This window comes from Camarhynchus parvulus, chromosome 11 (assembly GCF_901933205.1).
Source record: "Camarhynchus parvulus chromosome 11, STF_HiC, whole genome shotgun sequence".
Taxonomy (NCBI): Eukaryota; Metazoa; Chordata; class Aves; order Passeriformes; family Thraupidae; genus Camarhynchus; species Camarhynchus parvulus.
This window is the reverse complement of record NC_044581.1, coordinates 14,760,623-14,782,500: the sequence shown is the minus strand read 5'-3', so window position 1 is coordinate 14,782,500 and position 21,878 is coordinate 14,760,623. Positions and strand designations below refer to the sequence as shown.

General features: G+C 42.3%; 1 protein-coding gene across 9 annotated transcripts in view; it reads right to left on the bottom strand.

Annotated features, from left to right (window-relative positions):
- ZNF536 (zinc finger protein 536) overlaps positions 1-21,878 on the bottom strand; it is a 344,004-nt gene that overhangs the window by 100,434 nt on the left and 221,692 nt on the right. For all 9 annotated transcript variants that reach the window (XM_030955954.1, XM_030955961.1, XM_030955955.1 and 6 more), the window contains one exon: positions 16,775-18,358. In XM_030955954.1, the coding sequence (XP_030811814.1) occupies positions 16,775-18,358 (1,584 nt within the window). The remainder of the gene's footprint in view (positions 1-16,774; positions 18,359-21,878) is intronic.

The following is a 21,878-nucleotide window of genomic DNA, read 5'->3' as shown; positions in this document are numbered from 1 at the left end:
ATAAAGATGACTGGCTGAAGAAGTAACATTAGCAAAAATTTATTTTGTGTAGCAAAACAGCTGCCCATATTTTCTCTCAGTGTAACTGTCCATCACACCATAAGGTGAACCAACAGATTCTGCAGACTGTTATAAACATGTTAATTCTTTAATAAATTAGCCACAAAAGAAGTGTTAATTAACTAGTAAAAATGTTTAGGGATTCTGTGAGAAAAAAAATCATAAGGATAGAAAAATGTATGCTTAGCGATATGTAAAAAAAATACAGGTTTTTAACTCAGTTTCTGAGACTTTTACAACAAAGTACAGAGAAAGACAGATTAAATTATGTTCTGACTACATGCACTGAATAAGCCCAAAGGGAACCTCTGTATATAGTTATCAGTGGCACTGAAATCTGCTTAGGAAAGCAACAAGTCTTTTGTTCTGTTGACAACAGTTATTACAATTAATTCATTTTGTGATTGGTATTTGCACTGAGTGACAAGGTGTTATTTTACCTCAGTAAAAGTTAAAATGGTAATACCTACATGCGAAATAACACTGAGTTTGCTATCACTCACTCAAGAAAAGAAAAGACTGTTCAGAAATGCCTGCTCAGCCACCACTCCTGCAAACCTGAAGTGTTAGCATCAGGCTTCTCCTGCTCTTATTTCCCCAGATTTGCGGTTTTGCTCTTCTAAAAGTTTATTTGGGAGGAAACAAAGAATGGAAAAAAAAGCTTACTTTTTGCTAAGCGACAGAACAAAGCATCAGTGAACAGAGCAAGGGGTCTGCAAAGGTTCAGCTGCAGGTGGGGGTGAGATGCCGGCTGTAGATGCAGGCAGCCTGCCCCGGGTGTCCGTGCTGGGGGACACAGCGTGCCCCGGGCACAGTGCAGCAGCAGCAGCCGGCACACCCGGGCTGGCTCTCGGGGCTGCCGGGCGAGAGCAATCCCCTGCCGGGACAGAGACAAGCGCAACCATGGGCAGGGTGCTCTCTGTGCCATGCCTGGGAGCCGCAAGAAGGGGTGTCCTGCATCCCCGGCCCGGCTGTGCTCTGTGCCGGTGGGATGCTCTCTGCGCTCCGCGACAGCAGCGGGCTGGCTGCGGCCCCGATCCTCGCAGGGACACGGGAGGCGACAAGCCCCAAGGGGTAAGAGCAGGGTCTCTGTGGCCGGAGGCACGGCGAGGTGCCAGGCAGGTGCTGGTGCTGCGGGCACGGAGAGCACGGGGCTCCGGCGCCCGTCCCGGTGCCCGTCCCGGTGCCGCAAGGCGGGAGCTCTGCGGGGCCCAGGGGAAAGGGCAGGGCAAAGCCGAGCCCCATGGCTACAGCCACACCTGGCTCTGGCCCCTCTCTGCAATATCTGAGCCCCATGGCTGCAGCCACACCTGGCTCTGGCCCCTCTCTAGAATACCTGAGCCCCATGGCTACAGCCACACCTGGAATACCTGAGCCCCTCTCTGGAATACCTGAGCCCCATGGCTACAGCCACACCTGGAATACCTGAGCCCCTCTCTGCAATACCTGAGCCCCATGGCTACAGCCACACCTGGCTCTGGCCCCTGTCTGCAATACCTGAGCCCCATGGCTACAGCCACACCTGACTCTGGCCACTCTCTGGGACACACGAGTCCCATGGCTACAGCCACACCTGGCTCTGGCCCCTGTCTGCAATATCTGAGCCCCATGGCTGCAGCCACACCTGGCTCTGGCCCCTCTCTAGAATACCTGAGCCCCATGGCTACAGCCACACCTGGAATACCTGAGCCCCTCTCTGGAATACCTGAGCCCCATGGCTACAGCCACACCTGGCTCTGGCCCCTGTCTGCAATACCTGAGCCCCATGGCTACAGCCACACCTGGAATACCTGAGCCCCATGGCTACAGCCACATCTGGCTCTGGCCCCTCTCTGCAATACCTGAGCCCCATGGCTACAGCCACACCTGGGGGGCTCTGGCCCCTCTCTGCAATACCTGTGCCCATCTGCATAGGGAGCAGGCCCTATGCTTGCTAGATTCTCATCTGCCCATTTTTAGCATGAGAAAGACAAAGCAAGGAGCAAGGAGCATTAGATGATATAAATTTTACTTTTTGTAGCAGGACCCAGCAAACCAAGGAAAGTTTGCAGCACTAGCAAATGGCAAATAATCCATTAGCTATGGATATTTCAGCACGTCTCTACTTTTATTATGAGTTAGCCCCTCTAAACCATTGACTTAACAGAGAATCATTATAAATCCCCATTTTGAATTTTTTTATTAGCAGTATTTATCACCTTCTCAAAATCAATCCTATATTTTTAAATTAAAACAAATGACTACTTGTACTGCAATCAATATGAGTACATTTCCCTTTTTTAAAAGGAGAAAAAATGGAATACAAAGAAATGTCCTTCTTTGGCTGCATCAATCCAATTTCAATATAATTCAATATTTAATAAATATAATCCTCCATGTCTGTGCAGGGAAACATCATAAAAAATGCAAAAGGTTTCTTGGTCTCCAATAACTTGTATGAAACAAAGTGTTTCCTTATTCCTTCCATAAATACTGCAGTCATATGCTACTGTGTTTTGTTCTTCCTTCTTATTAGAAAGAGTTTGCTCTGATTATGTATAAGAAAGGTGGTTTACATATTTCATGATTAAAAATCCAAAATGCCTACCTACCATCTCCAGAAAAATATCATCTTTATCTCCTTATGCTTCTTTGACTTGTCGTTTTTGAAAGGGCAAGAAAGACAAAACCTTATATAATACCTAATTTGTACATCTGTGGTTTCCCTCTGACTTGCATAGGCACCATATGTTTTTAATTATCATAATAGCCTTAAAGAACCTGTTCAGTGGGAAACACATATGATCCTTTTATTAGTGGTTTGCAATTTAAACAGTTTTAACAGAAAAGGTCTGGCTATAAGGGACTGAGAAGCACAAAGGTCTAAAAACCCTGTTATTGACCTCTGAAAGCATGAGTTCAGATCCCACCCACCGAGGTGGGACCTGGCTCTACTGCCTCTGACAGAGGTAATCAGTTGCACGTGAAATGGCTTTTCTGGACCTTAAAAGATATAATCTCCAATCTCAAATGACTTGATGTTTCAGTCAACAACTGGCAGAGTGAAACCAGGGTCTCTGAACACCACCCTGTACCCACTCTGTGCCTGCTCCTGCCTAGCAAACACTCTCACAGCCGTGGTGCTGTGGGAGAAGCCCTGTGAGCTCCAAAAGCCCAGAATTTCAGCAATTCTCATGAGTCATTGCCCTTTCAAATTCCCAGTTTTGTCCTTTATGCAAACGCAAGACTGGTGAGCGTGCCAATATCCCAGTCATTCGGAGGTAGGAATTAAATTTAACAAGTTCAATTCACTCCTGATTCTGGACATCTAAACACATAATCAGTCTGATAATGTTATTAATTATCATTCAAGTGACAACCTTTGACACTGGCATGCTCCCACAACCTCCCTACTCCAACAACTCAAACAGAAAATCGTTGGCATGAAAACCCACAGTCTTATGAACAGAAATTGCAAATAAGCAGGCACTGAACATACAACAGGGAGTGAGCAAAATCCCCCTTTTCAGAGAGAAAGCAGAGGCTCACACAATAGCAGAGTCACTTGACCCAAAATGAAATTCTCCACAACTTCATCCCAAAACAGATAATTTTCACCCCAAACAAAGGTCTGTGGGGAGAAGAGGGTGGGGAAGGAAGCCTAGCTAAAATTACACTGAGGCTGGAAGTCGTTATGGCTCCATCTCAGGAGATGGATGGTGTCCTCATTAGAACGAAGCTTTATTTAGATGGACAGACAGAATCCTTATTAGAACATTAGGCTGAAAAGTTTAAATGTCAGGAAATACAAAATTAGGATTCTGCAAATAAATGCTAACTTGGAGAAAAAAAAAACTTAGAGCTTCCAGTACAGATCTCACTGCGATACTTAGGAAAAAATGCAATCACTCAGGAATTGCAATCTCCCATGCCAATCTAACCCTTCAAGGGTATTCTTGGAAAACTCAGTTTCACAAAAGTCAGAGAAGAACCCTTTTCTTGGGCAAAGTGGTTTCCACTCATGGTCTGATGCTATCAGCTCCATCCCTGGCTGCCCACCGAGCCCAGGGGGAAGGGAGGACTCAGGACCTGCCGTCTCCCACCACCCATTTCAGGAAAAGCCCATCCAAAGGGGAACATGCTAATGTTGGAAACCAATTTCCAGCTGCACAGACCCCAAAAACTGTGAATCAGCCACTCTATGCCCTTCCCTGTCTCATTCCCCATTCTCAGGCCCTCTGCTTTCTCCAGGGAAACTCAGGTATTTTGCAGTGATGGAAAGACAAGCTTAATTATTTTGCATACAAAAGAGATGGTCATAGTTTTCCATTTTACCTGCAAGCTAATGGATCTTGGGATACCAGACGTGGATGCTGAAAATCCCCTCTGGAGCCCTTCTGGTGATTTGTCGTCTCTTGGTTGCCTTTGGTGCACACGGATCTCTGCCGAGGTAATATGTGAGCTATTGCACACTAAAAGCAGATTTTTGAGAGAGGAAGCTCAGGCGCCGCACACACACACACACACACCCCTGCCCAGGCACCCTCCACCCCCTCATCCTGCACCATGCAGGGACCTGAGAAGGATCTTCTCATCCCCCAGGCTTTGTGGGCCAGGCAGCAAGGGCATGGCAGGGCTTGCTGCTGAGGGCAGAGCTCTGCAGGGCATGGGCCTTGTCCCTCTCCCAGGGTCATGGGGAAGGGCTATGGGTGTTGCTGTCCCCCCCACCATGCTGGGACAGACCCAGGGAGCTGGGGACATGGAAATGCTGACCGAGCAGCCACCTCCATGGAGCTCACCTGAGCTCCCTGTTCCTCCTGTGCGCAGCCGCTGATGGCAGAGGGTCATCCACCTGCACATCGCAGGCCTGCCGCCGTGGCCAGGGGCCTCGACACTGAACCAGGCCTCTAGGCCTCCTCACTGAGCTTTCTACTCGGGCCAGAAGGGGATGCTTATAGAAATAGATTTTCTGCTGGAAAATGTAAAAGAAAAATAAAATCTTGCATTTGATCACCTAAATAAATATAGGCTTCTCTCTTTAGGAGTCTGGGGCTTTTTTTTCCAACGTGAATCCAGCAGAAATTTAGCTTTCCTTTCGCACAGCCTCACCCGTAGATCATCAGGGTGAAGTTTTCTGGTGAACAGAGGTGCTCAGTGTTTAGCTTGCGGCATTGGGAGGATGGCAGGGGACACCATGGTTGCAGTCGCTCCGCCAGAGGATGATCACTGACCAGGCCAGCCTGACTTCCACATGGTCAGGTTTGTGTACCTCACAGCCTGACTTCCACACAGTCGGCTATGGGTACCTCTCACACCACTTTCTAAGCAAGTGATTCTGCCAGCCCCCAGCAAAGGAGGGAGCAGGCACATGTCCCACCAGGATGTATTTCCTCACCTATGGAAACACACACATGATCCATCCCTCCCTCCATCCAGCTGCTGAATTGATGTCTGCCACCACCAAGTACAGTCAGCCCAGGGACCCCTCATGCTGCAAGTCTCAAGCAAAGTGCTTCTGCTTCATCTTCGTCTCCCATACACAGTTCTACCTTAAGAGAAATCCCAGCTCTGGGCCTGAGAAAACTCTTTCTTTTTTCTCTTTAAGGATCCTCCTTTCACAGTAAGGATCCTCCAAATTTCCAAAAAGTGGATAACAACAATACCACTGTGATCCCATCTGCACACAGCAATGGCACTGTAATGCATAGAGCATAAACCACCAAATTCCCACAGACAGCATCTGTCTTACTACAAACAATGGACCATTATCTTGTAAATAATTCTGATTAAGCTGCAGCATTTTCCCCAAACAAACAGTAGGGGAGCAGAGGGTGAGGATTTTTCTAGTGGGAGTGTCGGTTTTCTCCTTCCCCAGCACTGACACTCAGTTTTTTATTCAACTGATTGGCCCCTTCCCCTCCCTGTTCTGTCCCCCATGGCTTGGTTTTCATCTTCTGACCTTATCCTGCTGTCAATCATTTTGGCAACTAAAGAGGGAGCTGTCATGTTAATGGGATTCCCACCTCTATCCTTTGGGAAAGCTTTTCTGGTTTGTTTTCTTCTTTTTCACCCCAATGTACAGTTATATAATGATTAGTGAGTACACCCACAAGCCCTCCCGTTATTGAACAGTTCTGCTGTCAGGGGATGGAAAACTCAGTGGCACTGCTGGGTGCTCCTTGGCGCTGGCCAGGGTTTGGGGACGTCTGGTTGTGTGGGTGATGTGTCTCGGTGTGTTTGGCATCTGGATGAACATGGCATGGCAGCAAACTTTGCTGGGTAAAAGCTGTCACCCTCTTCAAACTCACAGCAGGGACAGCAGAGGCCTCAGCTGCAGCAGTGGGGAGTGGGGCGGGCTCTCCAGCCCCCAGGAGCAGCACACTGCTCTGCTCTGCACCCCAGCTGGCAGGCTGAGCCAGCAACAGGTTAACAAGCATAATCTGAAAGGATGTAAAGGAGAACCAAGCACACAGACTGGAACACGGTTAGGTGTGCAAAGGGAAAATTGAAATGAGACACAATCAGGGCTAAGGTGGCCTTTTTCTAAGGTTCTCAAATTGATCTATGTGGCAGCTGTGAATTGAGGAGAGCCCCAAATAAATCCTGAATTTCATCTTTAACCTATTCATCTCAATGCACAAACCTTTTCTTATATGTCTCTCTTGATAAATGTCCCGTTTCTATATGGCTGAAGTGTTGGTTTTTCTTCCCTGCATCCTCTTAATTTGCCTTGTTATTCATGTGAGAATTTTGGGGTCAAACACAGTTTCTGGCTTGAATAAAAAAAAAATTAAAAAATAAAGGAGCAAGGACTAACACAGCATGGGGACATTGAATAACAGGCAAGAAAAATTTTAACTTCCAAGTTGTGAACTGAAATCACTGACATTCAATAAAAAACCACACAAGAGCCAATTCAGCCACCAGACTGGGATCTTCTGAGCACCATGGGGACCAGTCACACTGCCCTGAACAGGAGGGACAAACTGTGGCAGACAGTGTGTCAGGACCTCAGTCCTGCCAGGGAGCTGCTCACACAGGAGAGCTGCAGCAGTGGGGAGAGAGCAGCCCTGCAGACCCATGGCTGAGCCATTGCCTGCCATGGCTGGTGGCACATGGGGCTGAGGCTGGTGTGATGTGGTGAGGACAAAACCTGCCAGTTCATCCCAAAGAGGCCTGAGGTAAAAATTCATGGATTTGGTGAAAAGATACTATGGTTAAAGCAGGCCACAGCTGCTGCAGAGCCTTGAGCACCATTGCTGGGCACGGGCAGGGGTAAGAGAGATTTTGGTGATGGGTTCTCGGCTGCTCAGGAAATCAGGATCAGCCACACTGCTGGGGCACCACAGCCATGTACACACCCAACCTCTGTTTGCAACATGTGTTTATTTTCAGCAGGAAATTTTTATAGCTTACTGTAGTTATGTCAGAGAAGGAAGCTTTTGTACACTGAGGACTTATATAATGTTCTTCATCTTCAAAGTGCTTTACAAACATTAATTAATTCATTTATCCTCACAGCACTCCTACCAGGGAGATAAGTACTATTATTTTCCATTTCGTAATGTAGAATCCAAAGCAGAAAACTTATTTCTTTCCATGGTCAGTGAGCAAATCACAGGTAGACCTGCAGGAGAAGTGAGGATTGCCAGCTTCTGAATTGGATCCCCCCCTCCCCAAATCGTTTTTAAAAGACTTGTGTTCTGACAGAGTCATGCCACATATCGGGATATGCCTTGGGTTTTTCCTTCAGTAAGAGATAATTAAGGAACAATTCCCTCTCTGATCCCCAGCATGGCATGCTATTTTCTTCCCCACTGGTGCTCTGCAGCTGAACAATGGCTGTTCTATGCAGGGAAGGGCGCTACAGACGCCCCGGATCAGAGGAGATCGGCTTAAAGGAGCTGGCTGGCCTTCGTCTCGCCCCGCGGACAATGGGGCGGGCAAGGCAGCCCGGGTGCAATGCCTGACGTGGGGGTGGCTTCAGGGACACCTGTTTGTAAATGGCACTGCTCTGGGCAGGAGCCTCTCTTAGCTGAAATCACTCACACCCGCTATACCTATCTAGAAATTTCATGTAGCAGGAAAATTGCTGTGGTTTCCAGTATTTGGTCTCAATCCCAGTATTTGGTCTCAATCCTGAGTGCAATCCTTTGACATTCACGTGGGAGGAGTGCAGAGTGCTCCTGGTTCACCTCTGTGGTGCTGCTGTAAATAAATCTCTTTCCTGTCTGCTCCTCTCCAGCAAATGAGCGGCTGCTTCAAATGGCAATAACAATTATTGTGAGCTTGAGAGGCTCGATTTCAAGACAGTTCAAAAACCAAAGTTGTGACCAGGTCTTCTAAGGAAGTGTTCAGATCCAAGAACTTCAGGCAAAATCAGGGATGACAAACTGGGAAAAAATTCCCTGAAATTTTATAATTTCTAAGAAAGACAAATTTCACCTGTTACAATCCTTGTTAGTAGATTGGCCACCCTGGGTTTTTTCTCACTTTATGTTTTTACAATAATCAGACTGCATAAACCCACAAACTTTCTAGGCAATTTTCAAGCTCAAAAAATATACACTCATTAACAAAGTACACCATGGCATACTGCAGAAGATATGACCATGTCCTACTGGGGAAAGGCCCGTACCTAGATGTTGTTTCAGAACAATCAGAACAATTGTTTAGTGATAAATGTTTTTTGCATATGACTCATCAACCCTTGAAAACAGGATTCCTTATATAATACAAGTGCTGACACAGCCTTCACTTGAGTGGTGTGACTGCAGCTGTATAATTACAACTTTAGATTTGATGTTATGGACCTTAGGTTATGCCATTCAGACAAGTGCTCCATTGTAATACAGAGATATTTTTTCCTTAGTCATATTGCCCACAGGACAATAAGGACTATATTCACAGCTCACTGCATAGAAGTTTAGGCATGGAACAGCCAACGGTACTACACAAAACAAGATTATACCCAATGGGGGTTAAATGGATTCATAATTGCCACTTTTTCTTGTATTTTTTTTTCTGTGCTCCTAGTTGATACTTTTTTGGAAGTGCTCTCCAAATAAAAGGAAGAACAATGTCACACTGAGTCTGGATAAATGTTACAGTTGTCTCACAAATGCTGTATTATTTCTAGCCCTTCCAAAATAATATAATTGTCCTACTGCTGAACCACAGATTTTTCTCAGTATGACACAGAACACTAAAATGTCAGGTCCTGACTCATGGTGTTTTGGTGGAATAAATAAAAAGCACCAATATGCTATTCAGAAGGGGGAGCATTAATGAAGATGTGACACCAGGAGCCCCAGCCATGTTTTCCTTTAGCTCCCACTGCACGCTCAGCGGTGCTCCGGACAGTGGGCCACCTGTCAGGGACCCCATCCTGGAAACACTTACCATGGACCTGGGTGGTGCTACTGGCACTGGCAAGGCTGGCTGCTGCTTCTCCTAAGCTCGCTTTACCTCAGGAGAATCCTACGTGGGCCTGGGAAGGGAGGCTATTCTCGGGATGCTCACTGCACATTCTTCCCACGGGAAACCAAATGAGTGTTCAGGGTTATTTGCGGATTGGAGCTGTGACTTCAGTAAGGCTGGGCAGGATTACCCAAGAAAGATCACTCTTTCTCTGTGCTCCTTGTATTTGTCCACTGGGACAGGCCTTGCACACCCATCACTCACTAAGTCTGCATTTCCAGCTGCAGCACTAGAACCCCGTATTTGGCTCACCCCGGCCGAGCACCCCAGCACTGATATTTACACACTTAATCCACCCACACTGCTCGTTTTCAACCCAGTGCCATCCACAAAAATTTCTACTGGATTTTCATAGTGACAGAGGAGAAACAGCCCCCACATTCCCAAGGTATTTTCTGTGACAGAGGAAACAAGTTTACTGCCCCCCCTTATATACCTGCCTAACCATACATGGCACCATTCTAATGCCTTAAAAGACGGGATTTTTAATAAATATCATTTACAAGGCCAACAAGCAGCTTTGTAGAGTTTTCCTCTCAAAGCATCAAATAACTGTGGATTTCACGAGTGGTCTTTGGTCTACCAAAAGGTACAACAGTTTCTCAGAGAGTTTTCTTGAATTAATCAACAAAATGACTCAAAACTGCACTAATGGTTAACAGCTTTTTTTTTATTAGCAACACTGAGATAAGTTATTGAAGCATTTTAGTATTGTTTTACATTCCATTCAGAAGTGACCTAACTTGTAACTCCATATACATTTAAAGATATAGTTTGACACTTATTCAGAAAGCAACAATTATTAAAACTTACATACCTTCATTACCAGGAAACCTTAATATATTTTCTAATTACTTCCAACAATACTCTATTCCAAAGCACATGATAACCCACTAGAAGTTTACACATTTCACTTCAATCACAGGTTTTAAATTGTGGATGTCAGAGTGCTGTTCATTGAATTTTACTGTCTTTCTTGGTTAATATTGGAAAACCTGGCACAATATATTAAGCTAGAAATATTGCTTAAAGAATATGAAAAAAGATAACTACAGTATTTTTTCCTGCTAAAGCATTACAAAATACAGGACCATTAAAAACTCAAATAGAAATGACAATAAATAACCTTAAAAATGTTAAGAGAATTTTCACTCATACTAAAGTCCATTCCCTAAGCTTGCCAAACACATAAATAACAGAACATATTCAGGACCTCTATTTTTGTACTATTATGATGGTTTGTTATATATTGTGGATGTATTGTGTATACATATATTAATGCTTACACTTAAGGTATATATTTTTTTTCTTTGCAATTAATAAGCCTCAGGTAATTATTTATCCCTGGCACTACAGGCATCTAGACAGGTGGGAGCAAAACTCAGAAATTCCAGATATGCAATACTGTGCATAACAAGATCATCTCTGCATAAAGATATCCTAGGTTCCTTAGATTACAAAGATGAATTTGGTTATTTATTCCTGAAAGCCTGTAACATAAAATTATAATTGCTGTCAAATTAATTGTTTAAAATTGGCCTCATAATAGGTATTAATCGTACACTTAGTTTTGACTTACAAGAATGTCTAAATTGCTCATGTTTATGAGTAGTTATAGGAAATACTATACCTCAGACACAAGAATGTATATTCCTCAACCAAAACACAAACCAGAGCATTGTCTCACTTTGGAAAGACCTGGAAACATCTCTATGCCTCTGCCTAATCCTAAATTATAATTTAAATTTGACCTGGATATGACAAAAACAATAAGAATATATTGTTTGGGAGATGAAACTTAGAGCAAAAATCATACAGCTCTAAGCTTACATCATTATTTTGTCTGTGCAAAGAAAAGAAAAGCCTTTCTGTGCTAGGGATTTGCCTTGGTGCGGCTGGCCACTGATGTCTGAAATCAAGGCACATACCAAGGCCTCCTTTTGCAAACACAATCCCCCTTTCAGATGTGGTGCTAGGAGGGACTGAATGCCTCCAGTCTCTCTGGGAATAGGAGGTACTCAGCACTTAGCTGTATCAGATATTTTAGGGGTTAATTTCCAGAAACATAAATGGAATGGGAATGTCACACCACAGTATGAAGAATGGTAAGAACTAAAAGTTTCCAACAGTAAACAAAATGGTGATACTGAACTTGTCACCTGACCAATTTCTGATAAAACAAAATACAATCAAATTAAATTACATGAAAATAGCAATGAAATTTAAAGTCAAATAAACATAGGACCTGATTCTGCAATCCTTAGTCATGTAAGTAGTGCTACTCATCAGGAATGAGGGATGCAAGACTGGGCCCTTAGCTTCTGCTTAGGAAGTCAATGTTGATTCAGACAGTATCTCTTCTAGCCAAAAATATGCAGCAAAAGGAAAGTAACATAAACAAGGCTAAATGTCAACAGTGTTTGCAGACTTACAGACACCATCCATTTGTTTGTACTGAAATGACTAGCGAACCATTTGGCAAATACAATGCTATTCACAGACCAGCCCTTTTATCCAGCAACACAAACTTCACTGGATCACTGGCATTCCCAGTTAATTAAAAAAAGGAAGCAAGCCATATGAGTTTGGTTTGATATTGCCATGCAAATGGCACTGTGACATCCAGAAGTGTGTCTGAAACCCAGGCGGGGGCCGAGGTGCTGATCTCCTGTTCAGAGGAACAGTTTGTACTCTAAAAGCTGCCCTTGGACCTTCTAACTGAAACTAAGAAACCTCTTCAAAAGCACGATAATGGGGTAAAGAAAAGCCTGCTGTAAAACTTCCATATCATTTCATTCTGCCTTGAAGGAAAAGAATATTCTGGTTACTCCTCCAACTACAGATCAGGACAAAGCGTTCCTTAAGTGCGTTGCATGATATTGTAAATGGGCAGTGCTACAATTTGCTGCAGTAGGATGACCTTCCATTGCCTCAGAGCTGTCCTAGAGCTTGGATATATCAGGCCTTTTGCTTCTTAATACGGATTTTGTAATTTAAAAGTTCTGCAATAAGGATTCAGGTGAAGCCATCACAAATAATTAAAAATCTTTTTCCGTGTTTCATGTGTTGGTGGTAGTTCTGACGGGGTTAGCATTATGATCTTTTTGGTTTTGACACCTGTGGCAATAAGCAATTTACAATAACTAAATTCACTAGTTAAACATTGGGGTAGAGAACTATAATTATGTGACAATAAAGCTGTAATAATCTGCCACAATTGATCTTCCCCTTGCCCAGCCCTCTTGTCTGTGCTGCAGTTCCACATTTGGAAGGTATTTCAGAAAGTTACAATGCTGAACATTTTAATAATTCTGTGCAATGCTGAAAGCTTTCTGCTGCAAAGGAAACTGAAAGTGCTCAGCCCTTTGCAGGACCAGAACTCCAAAGCTGCTCCCATGAATCAGAGGGGCCCTGCCCTGTTTTCATACAGTGAAAGAAGTGATAATGGGGTGGAGCCTGTGCAGGAGAAAACAGCACTAATTGCAGAGGAAAGCAAGCATGAATGGAAGCAAATTAGATTTAGAGACAACATGGAACTAATACTTTTGGACATCATTAAGTGTGGATTCAATAGCACTAACCCATTAAGCAGCCAGCTAACGCCCAGGACTATATCTGGCCAGTAGCTCTGTAGCCCGTCAGCTCTCCTTTGAAAGCCTCAGTACTTCCCAAGTAGCAAATGCAAGAAGGGAAATTTTACCATCTTGGTCACAAAGCAGAGAAATTTAAAGGGGAGGAGAGAGGGAAGGGATAGGGTCTTGTCATAAAGGGCCTTGTGCACAAATCGTAAGTAAATTAAGGTATTAGAAGGTAAAACATTATTGTGATGCAACTACATGTGTGTGGGAAGACAAGCAGAAAAAGAGAAGAGCATAAATGGAAAGGAAAACAGATCTTTCAAAACTTAAATACAAAATAGATCTAGAACCTCCAAGCTTAACTTGTCAAATCAGCAAGGGCTGTGAAAGCAGAGTACATAGATGCTCAAGACAGCTACCAAGCCATGGACCTTGGGTCTCCCCTCCCCGTGGGCTACTTGCTGCTAGTCAGCAAGGAAAGAACTGTCCTCTTCTTAGGAACTGAGTGCCAGCAACATTAACAAGATCCACTCCTAGCGAGAATCACCTGAGACTCCAAAACCAAGTACGGTTCAGGAGTAACTCTAAAATTATCAATGCTCTTTTTTTCTTTCTATTCATTCTTCTGTATAAGGAGAAATATTACAAAAATTCGTGATTTTTTCTCAGTAGCATTTTGACATGAAAATTTCTTTATTATGCAGTAATTATGGTTCTTTCCTAATTGTGTCTTTCATCCCTGCAGCCTGAAGCATGATAGGAGCATAAATGAATTATGTGTACATCATCAGTCTCTCTCATTCTCCATGACAGGGAAACTGAGGGCTGCTTCCACATGTGCAGTGACTTTCTGAAACAACAATGTGAGTTGGTGGCATTCTTCTCTAGAAACAAAACTATTTTTGTTCCAAGATTTTTGCTTAAAAACTGACCTACTATCTTAGGGTAAAATCTGCCATCTAAAAGTGATCCACATGGATTGCTGAATACCCCAACTTGTTTTTAGGCAGCCAGAAATTCAACTCAATTAGCGTGGCCAGCCAAAGAAGCAATCTCAGCCTACTGAAGCTGAAATATTTTATTTCAATTTTGTTTCCTCTGTATTCTGACCATGGAAAGAGCACTATGCCTTGCTCTCTGAGTGTGCAAGGACTGTTATCAAATGCATCAATGTTTTCTCTTGAGATGTCAACAACACACACATCACTGGCTGTAAAAAGAAACACAAATGCATGGAGTCTCCCCAAACACAAAAGGAACATGAGAATTATGCCCTGAAATCAGATGCTGGAGCTGTGTCTCAAGTTTTCTGATCTCCCAGGCAGTGGGAGAGACAAAGAGAACCACAACTTTGGTCATGGGCTTCGTGCAGGAGGAAAGGAAGGAAGGCTAATAAATGAACAGGGTGCTCCTGATTGCTAGTCTGCAAGTGCAGAAATATCAGGTGGGATTCCCCACACTAACATGCACAGATGGAGCATGATTTCACAGTATAAAATGTCACTGAGAAAATGAAAATTCCCCCAAAACCACTCCTTTCAAGTGGGTGGTGTCCAAGCCAATCAAACAAAAAAAAAAGAGCTTGTTCATACTCATCCAGTTTTCTGTGAGTTATTGAGAAAAATGAAATAATGTATTTAAATACATCAACCTTTATACTTATGTTCTGCAAACACCAATAGAACGACAGAAAAGAATTTTAAAAAGGTACTTTTGGAGGGGGGAGACAGAAGGACTCCTACTGCATTTTTGATTTTAAAAGGGCTTAAAAAGTAGAACAGAGAAGCTTCTGTTGTTTCTTTTTTTCCTTCATACTTCAAGTCAAATCCATTATCACCGGGCAGAGCTTGTGAAAGGGATATGGTCTTTAAAATCATATAAACTCAAGCTATCATAAAATGTCTGTTGAATTGATTGGAAGATGAAACAAAAAACTAATGGAAGTAACATGACCTCATTTCAATAATAATATTAGAGGGATTTTTTTCTGTTGTTGTTTTAAAAATCTTATGCCTGTGAAAAAGTATAAAGATATTTTGCACAAAGCAGCTAATCTTAGTTTTCTATTTTTTTCAACTTCTTTGTTTAGACAGTAATTTCTCTGCTGTATTTTTTTCTTTTTTTTAAATTGATTTTACTCCACAAATGGAAAAAAATCCAAGCAGGATTTTACCTGCTGTAAATTAAATCAACTATCAACTCTTTTCAAGTAATGTAAATGCTGATTTTGAAGAATCTGGAAATATTTCCAGCTACCTAAATTGCTTCTTAGTGCACTGAGACACAGAAGTTTACAAGTAAGGCCACATGGATACTTGGGCAGATATTGGTTAAATGACAGATATGGGCAAATAATGACAATATTGTGAAGTCATAATGCTCTAAGGATACAAGTGAGATAAAATTTGTGTGTAGGTATCAGACTTTTTTTATCAGATCAACTAATACAGATGGAAAAGCAGGGAGGGGCCTGGAGAGGGCTTTGAGCATCTACACTGCCAGTAAAATCAGACAAAGCTCCCCCTAACCTTAGGTTAACCAGGGGAGCCACTCTTAAGTGCTTGCAGATTGTTTCATTTTAAATTGTCAGGCTTTAAAACTGTTGATAACATTTTCTTTTCTTTTTTTTTTTTTTAACTTGAATACATTTTATTATGTATGTTCAGCTCTGACAATGAGTTTTCTGATTAATTTGAAGGTCAAGTGAAATGAACATTACTGAAGTTTTTGTGTCCTTTGCTGACTCTGCTTTTTAAAGTGATACTGTTTTCAAAGGATTTACACTCTAAAATCTCTTTCAAACAAACACTATGCTGATAAAATTGGAGCTAAATAATAAAACCAAAATCCTCAATCTCATTTGTTCCAAATAAATTTAATTCTTGTAAATATGAAGTGTGTGATATGAGGAAGTAAAACTGCAGTTTTGTAAATCAGAGACTAGAAAGGGTAAAAGGTGGTTTTATTTGTTTGGAGTGTTGTTATTATAATTACCTGGAGGCATACTCTTAATCAGGCAAATCACAATTTACACAACTGCTAGTTAGAATAGTGAAAATGGTCAAGGGCAAGTACTGCATGTATGCCATTGAACCAAACCAGAAAATTATAATTAAAAAAAAAAAGAGGGAGGGAAAGAAAATAAAGAAAAATTAAAATCTATTCAACACAGGTAGACGCATTCCATGCACTTGGCCTTTGATTTCATTAATGTTGTGGTAACTGAACACACCCCAATCCAAAGAAAGAAAGGGGGGGAAAAAAAAACCAGAGAAAGTAAGTTTTGCTTGGCAAAGCATCCAGTGTTTTTCATGGGTCTGTATATCAAAATACTGAAAAGTTTGCAAGTTACCATGTATATTTTTTAAAACTTTTTCCTCCTTTGAGAATGCTAAAGCAGTAAGTATCCCCTTCCGATGCCACTAGCACAGATAGTCTATATTGCTGCTACTCTAGTTTAAAAAGCAGGTTCTTTCTAAAATCCTGTTTAAGTATGCATGCAGCACTGCTGATTTCAATGGAGTAGACCACATATAGGACAAGAATTTGGCCCACAGGGTTTAACATTTAAAAAAAAATGTATTACTAACAAACATGACTAAGTATATTTAAAGAGCAGCTTCATGATTCTGCACAAGTGTTTTCTGAAATGGTCTAAAAGAAGGTCTAAAACTTACCACACAAGTCAGGTCTCTTGATACATCCACTAGTTGCTGTGCTACTTGCAAGTCCATTAAAGGCTGCTAAGCCATCAGAGCTGTAAGCTCTTAGGACTGACAACATGTTCATCTGCTTCTCCAGGACCTGTGGACCCTGAACTTGTTCGGGTTTCATCACTTCTTGTGCAGTTTCGTGTGAGGAGAGAAGATTCTGACTGTGCCACTGCTTTTCTGAAGCTTGTGGCAGTGGTGATACGAGCCCTTGTGTGGGTTGTGAGGTGACTGCATTTTGTATATTGTCGCCTCCTTCACTGCTTTCTTTATTTAGGGCAGACAGCTGCTTATTCATAATATCTGGTTCTGTGTCAATGTCCTCATCTTCAATGTTTTCTTCCTTGGAAGATTCCATATCCTCAGATGAAGCTATGTCAGAAAGGTCATCAATAGCACTTTTATTTACAGAGTCAGAGAGCAGAATATTTGGGTCATCTTCAGATTGTGTTTTTATTTCGGATTCATTACTGGTGCAAGAATTTTGTGTTCCCGTGCCAATAACACCAGGATAAACGCCGAACTGCTTATAGAAGTCTGTTGTAAAATTACAAAAAGTGGATTCCATGTGGCTGGGCCAGGCAGCACTCTTTTGCTCTCCCAGGGTCTCTTTATTTTGTCCTTGGGTCATTTTCTCAGAAGCTGTGTCCAGCTGGCTCAGCATGTTTGAAACTCCTGCCTCCTTGCCGGACTGCACAGAGGAGGGGAGCAGGCTCACTTTGTTCACCGAGGCTGAAACCTCTCTAGACTGCTCTTTGCTGTTGCCTATGATGTTGTCTTTACGTTTGGCCTTGCCCAAGTGATTGGCTTGGAGGTGCAGAGCCATCAGCTCCATGGATGAAGTTGTAAAGGAACAAAATAAGCAGCCATGCCAGGCAATGTTGTCCTGCACAGTGACAGAGGAGCCTGGCAGGGAGGCTGCATCGGGCCTTACCGACAAGTCCAGAGGTTCGTACTGCGACTTTTCTGTTTTCCGCTGTGAGGACTTGCTATTTATCTTCTCCTCACCACCACCGTCTGAGCCCAGAGCTTTTGCTGAAAGTGGATCTGAGAGAGCTTTATCCTTCATTTCTTTTTCTTTCTTCAAAGAACTTAGGACAAAGCTGTCCATGAAAGCTTGCAAAGACCCTTGAAAGTTCACACCATTCCCAACCATGTTCTGGTAAGCACGGCCAAGTTCAGAGAAGTGTGTTCCTTTGGAAGATATGTCTGAACCCTTCATATTTTCTGAAGACCCTTCAGATGACATGCCAACTGCTTGTCCTTGCTGATCTCCAGAAGACAGCATTCCTGACGTCCACTGCTGCGAGACCATGCCACTTCGGAAGTCGATACCAGGAAGTCCCTTGAAGGCTCCTCTCAGGATGTCTGGCCTGATAAACACAGAGCTTTTACTGGGTGTCTCATCCTTGTGCTCCTGACTTGCACTCTGCCCAGAGAGGGGCCCTGCTCCGTTCTGCCGCTCCCGATGGTGCCGCTCCAGGTGGTATTTGAGGGATGCAGACTGAGTACCAGCATAGTCACAATGTGGACACTTGTAAGGCTTCTCACCTATAGGTGTGGACAAAGAGGAAAATATAAAGAGAGTTAACTGTGCTTTTGGGCTATGGACGAGTGGAGAAATTAAAAAATCAGCATTAGCTGCTTACAAACAAGATGATCTTGGTACTAATAATTCATTTCTTAAAAGGAAACACCTTTAATCGAAGACTAATTCTTAAACTGAGTATTTCTAAAATGGGTTTCTAGAATGTGGGGCTATTCAGGAATGACATGGTATCTACACACAATTAGCCATCCTTTTCTTAATCTAACATGTAGAAAACTGTTGTAGAATTAAAAGCTATGATTATGAAAATGAAGCATAACAATTTCAACCACAGTAATCATTAAAAGTACAAGTTTAAAAAAAAGGGGGACAAAGAATGTAACAAATGGATGGTTGCAATATTTTGTGTATACAATTGCTCTAAAATTTGTTTAAATTATACACATGGAAACCATTTTTAAACCTAAAAATTTTATGGCACTGTTACGCAAGACTGAAATGAATGATTTAAGTCTTGCTCTGCAGTAAATCATGGATATAATTAGCAAATGGCATACTGCACAAGTAATTTATCATTATTTGGAGGGCACCATTCCAGAAGGATTCAAAGATCTGCAGACCTACTGCATTGTTTCTAAATAAAGAACTATAAATACAGATTCTATAAAATATTAATATCATTACACTACATAATGATTGCAGCATATAAGAACATATAGTTAAAATAAAAAGTAGTCTGTAAAAAGAAATTGAGTAATAAAAAGTACAAAGTATATTTAGTTTCTGTATTTGAAATTAGTATTATCTACTGGTTTTTGCAGTCCTTTAATTTTGTACTAATGACATTTCTAAGGCTCAAGTAGTAAAATGCATAATTTACCTACCATAAGCACTTTTCTAGGTTTGGCTTGAATAGAGTTTTAAAACATCTAAGATGATTTCCATGAATAAAGTAAATATTTGAAGCCCACACTAAACTTTTATTGTTCTTCTTATACTTTCAAAGAGGCAGAAGATTTTACACATATAAAATATATTCACATATATAAAATATATATAAAATATATATAAAATATATTCACATATGGTCATATAGACATATCTGAAACAAATGTACATTTAAGAAAAGGTATCTCTAAATTTTTTGCAGAGCATTGTTAGCAATGCAGAATTCTTTTAAAAGAAAAAGTATGGAAATCCTCTCTAACAGTGACAGAAACCTGAAACACCTGCAAGCTGTCAATACTGGCAATTGTTTCTATGAGGGAGCTCTGCAAGAAGAAGAAACTGTTTTTCTAGGTAGCTTTTTTTTTTTCCCTAAGTGATACAAAAGACAAAGGCAAGCCTCTCCAAAAGGTATAATGGAAACATTTGTTTTGAAAACTTCCTCCACAGTAAAAATGCTGTATAATATTATGTAGTTCACCAAATCAGCTGGAAAGTTATCCACTTTCAAATAGCCTCAAAATCTGCTAAAAACATAATTGAAAAGCTTTCAAACTTCTGTTATTTAAGCTAGAGGCTCAGTTGAAGGGCTGGTAAATACTTGGGGAGCTGCTCCTCTCAGTGATGGCAGGAATTTACTGATGAGAGGTGAGCCCAGAACACTCCCTGGCCACGGAGGGCTGCACGAGAGCTCACTGACAGGAACAGGGGCTGGATCCCTGCTGCAGCCCATCAGGGCTGAAGCACCTTACCAGCAGTGGAAATTCTAAATCCATCATGTAATCCTGAAGCTAAAAGGTGAGACGTGAGAGCCTGATATCAAACCACATCAATCAACCTTTTTAGAGGAGAAAAGCACAGAACCTCAAACAAGAGGTGCTCAGCAGAGGGAGAGGTAGTAATTCGCATGGTTTGTGCTTTAGGCCTCAGTCCACACAGCTTAACAGAAGAAATCAGATTTAAACATTTCAATGGAATTTCTGAGTCTTTCCCAATCACCTAATTAAGCTCTGGTGCTTCACTGACAAGGAGCAGGGGCTGTGTTTAGTGGAGTTTAGTGCAAAAACAAACAGCTCCTACTGAGCCACAAGCCTGAGACAGAACAAGTCTATCTGGGCCTCCCTGGTCCCAGGTGGGCACCTGAGCAGGCACACACCCATCACAGACCTTTGAGAGAGGGACAAGAAGACCCAGGACACTGGCTGTCTGTATGTTTGCATTTCTGCAGGGCAGTTTGAGACTGTGCTGCCAGTCAGAACAGGGCCAGACAGTGATGCTGGGTTTACAGGATCACTGTAGTATTTTTGGAGCTGCTTTCAATTCTGATGTTTGCCCCACCAGTTTCTGTCAGCAGGCACTAGTGACTTCTGACACAACTTAAGCACTTCACGTGTTGCCTAAGACATAATGAGGCTGGTGAAAAACAAGTGCCAGACTCTACAGGGTTAAATGTTCTCACTTTCGAATTTTCACTCCTCTTAATTGAAAAGCTCTTCCTCAGCATCCCCTATGCCTTCACGGAAATCTTTAACACAATTATATTGAGCACTTCCTTTTATTCTAACGATAGTTCAGTGTGTTTGCATTGCACATCAAGTGGCACCATCAGAAAGTGTGTCCCAGCATTGCAGGCACTACATCAACTGCTGGAGAACTATTGCAGGGAGAAGGAGAAATTTGTAATATTGTCTGTAGTGATGTTGCTAAAAACATGCAGAAACTGCTTAAAGCAGTATGCATATGTAAGAATGGGTACAAGTTAAAAAACGTTAACTGGAGAAAATGCTACTTCTGTTTTGTACTTCTAAAAGTACCTTCAGTCTAAAGCCCTGGGCACAGCATACTCTTATTCTGGATTGCTAAGCCTTGAAGTCATTCCATTTTCTGCTCTAAGGCCTCTCCACCAAGCAAGCTTCCTTTCAGCAGAGGAGATCTGCACACAGTGCCATGAGCATTGGACTGAAAGAGGACACTGACTGAGACAGTGTGATAAAAAGTTCAAATCTCTCCCAGCCTTGGTGTGCTGCCTCTGTGGTGCTCCCACTCCTCACATGGCTAGAAATGAGATCTAAAGCTGAAGGTCTGAAATGGAACTCAACATGTAGCAACACACTGTGCCACCTTTGCAATACAGGACTGGCCAAACAGCATTGTTCAAAGGGAGCTATTCAAAGCCTCGCTGCTCTCTGCCAGATCCAAGCGCTGGCACTGGTTAGTTTATTTCAAAGCAGTCTTAAATGGTGCTATTTCAAGGGCAGGCATTGGGAGAAGGGAGTAGGATGGAGTCAATCATCTTTGAATCTTTTTAATTTAGTCTGTCAGTATTTCCTAAATTCAGTAATTGTGCAGTTATTTAGATGCTACTTCATCCATTCAAATTAATAACCAGCTACACCCTGTGTAAGACCCTGTACAAATGACAAAACAGAGTTATAAGCTGCTGTGGGAAAAATCCCAGTCTAACCTCAAACCAAGCCAGTTCCAATGGAAAACCCAAAGGACCACTAATTTTCAGGATTCTATCAGCAAATGCAGTAGTACATGTCCAAAGAACACTGCAGGGGACAAGGGAGGTAT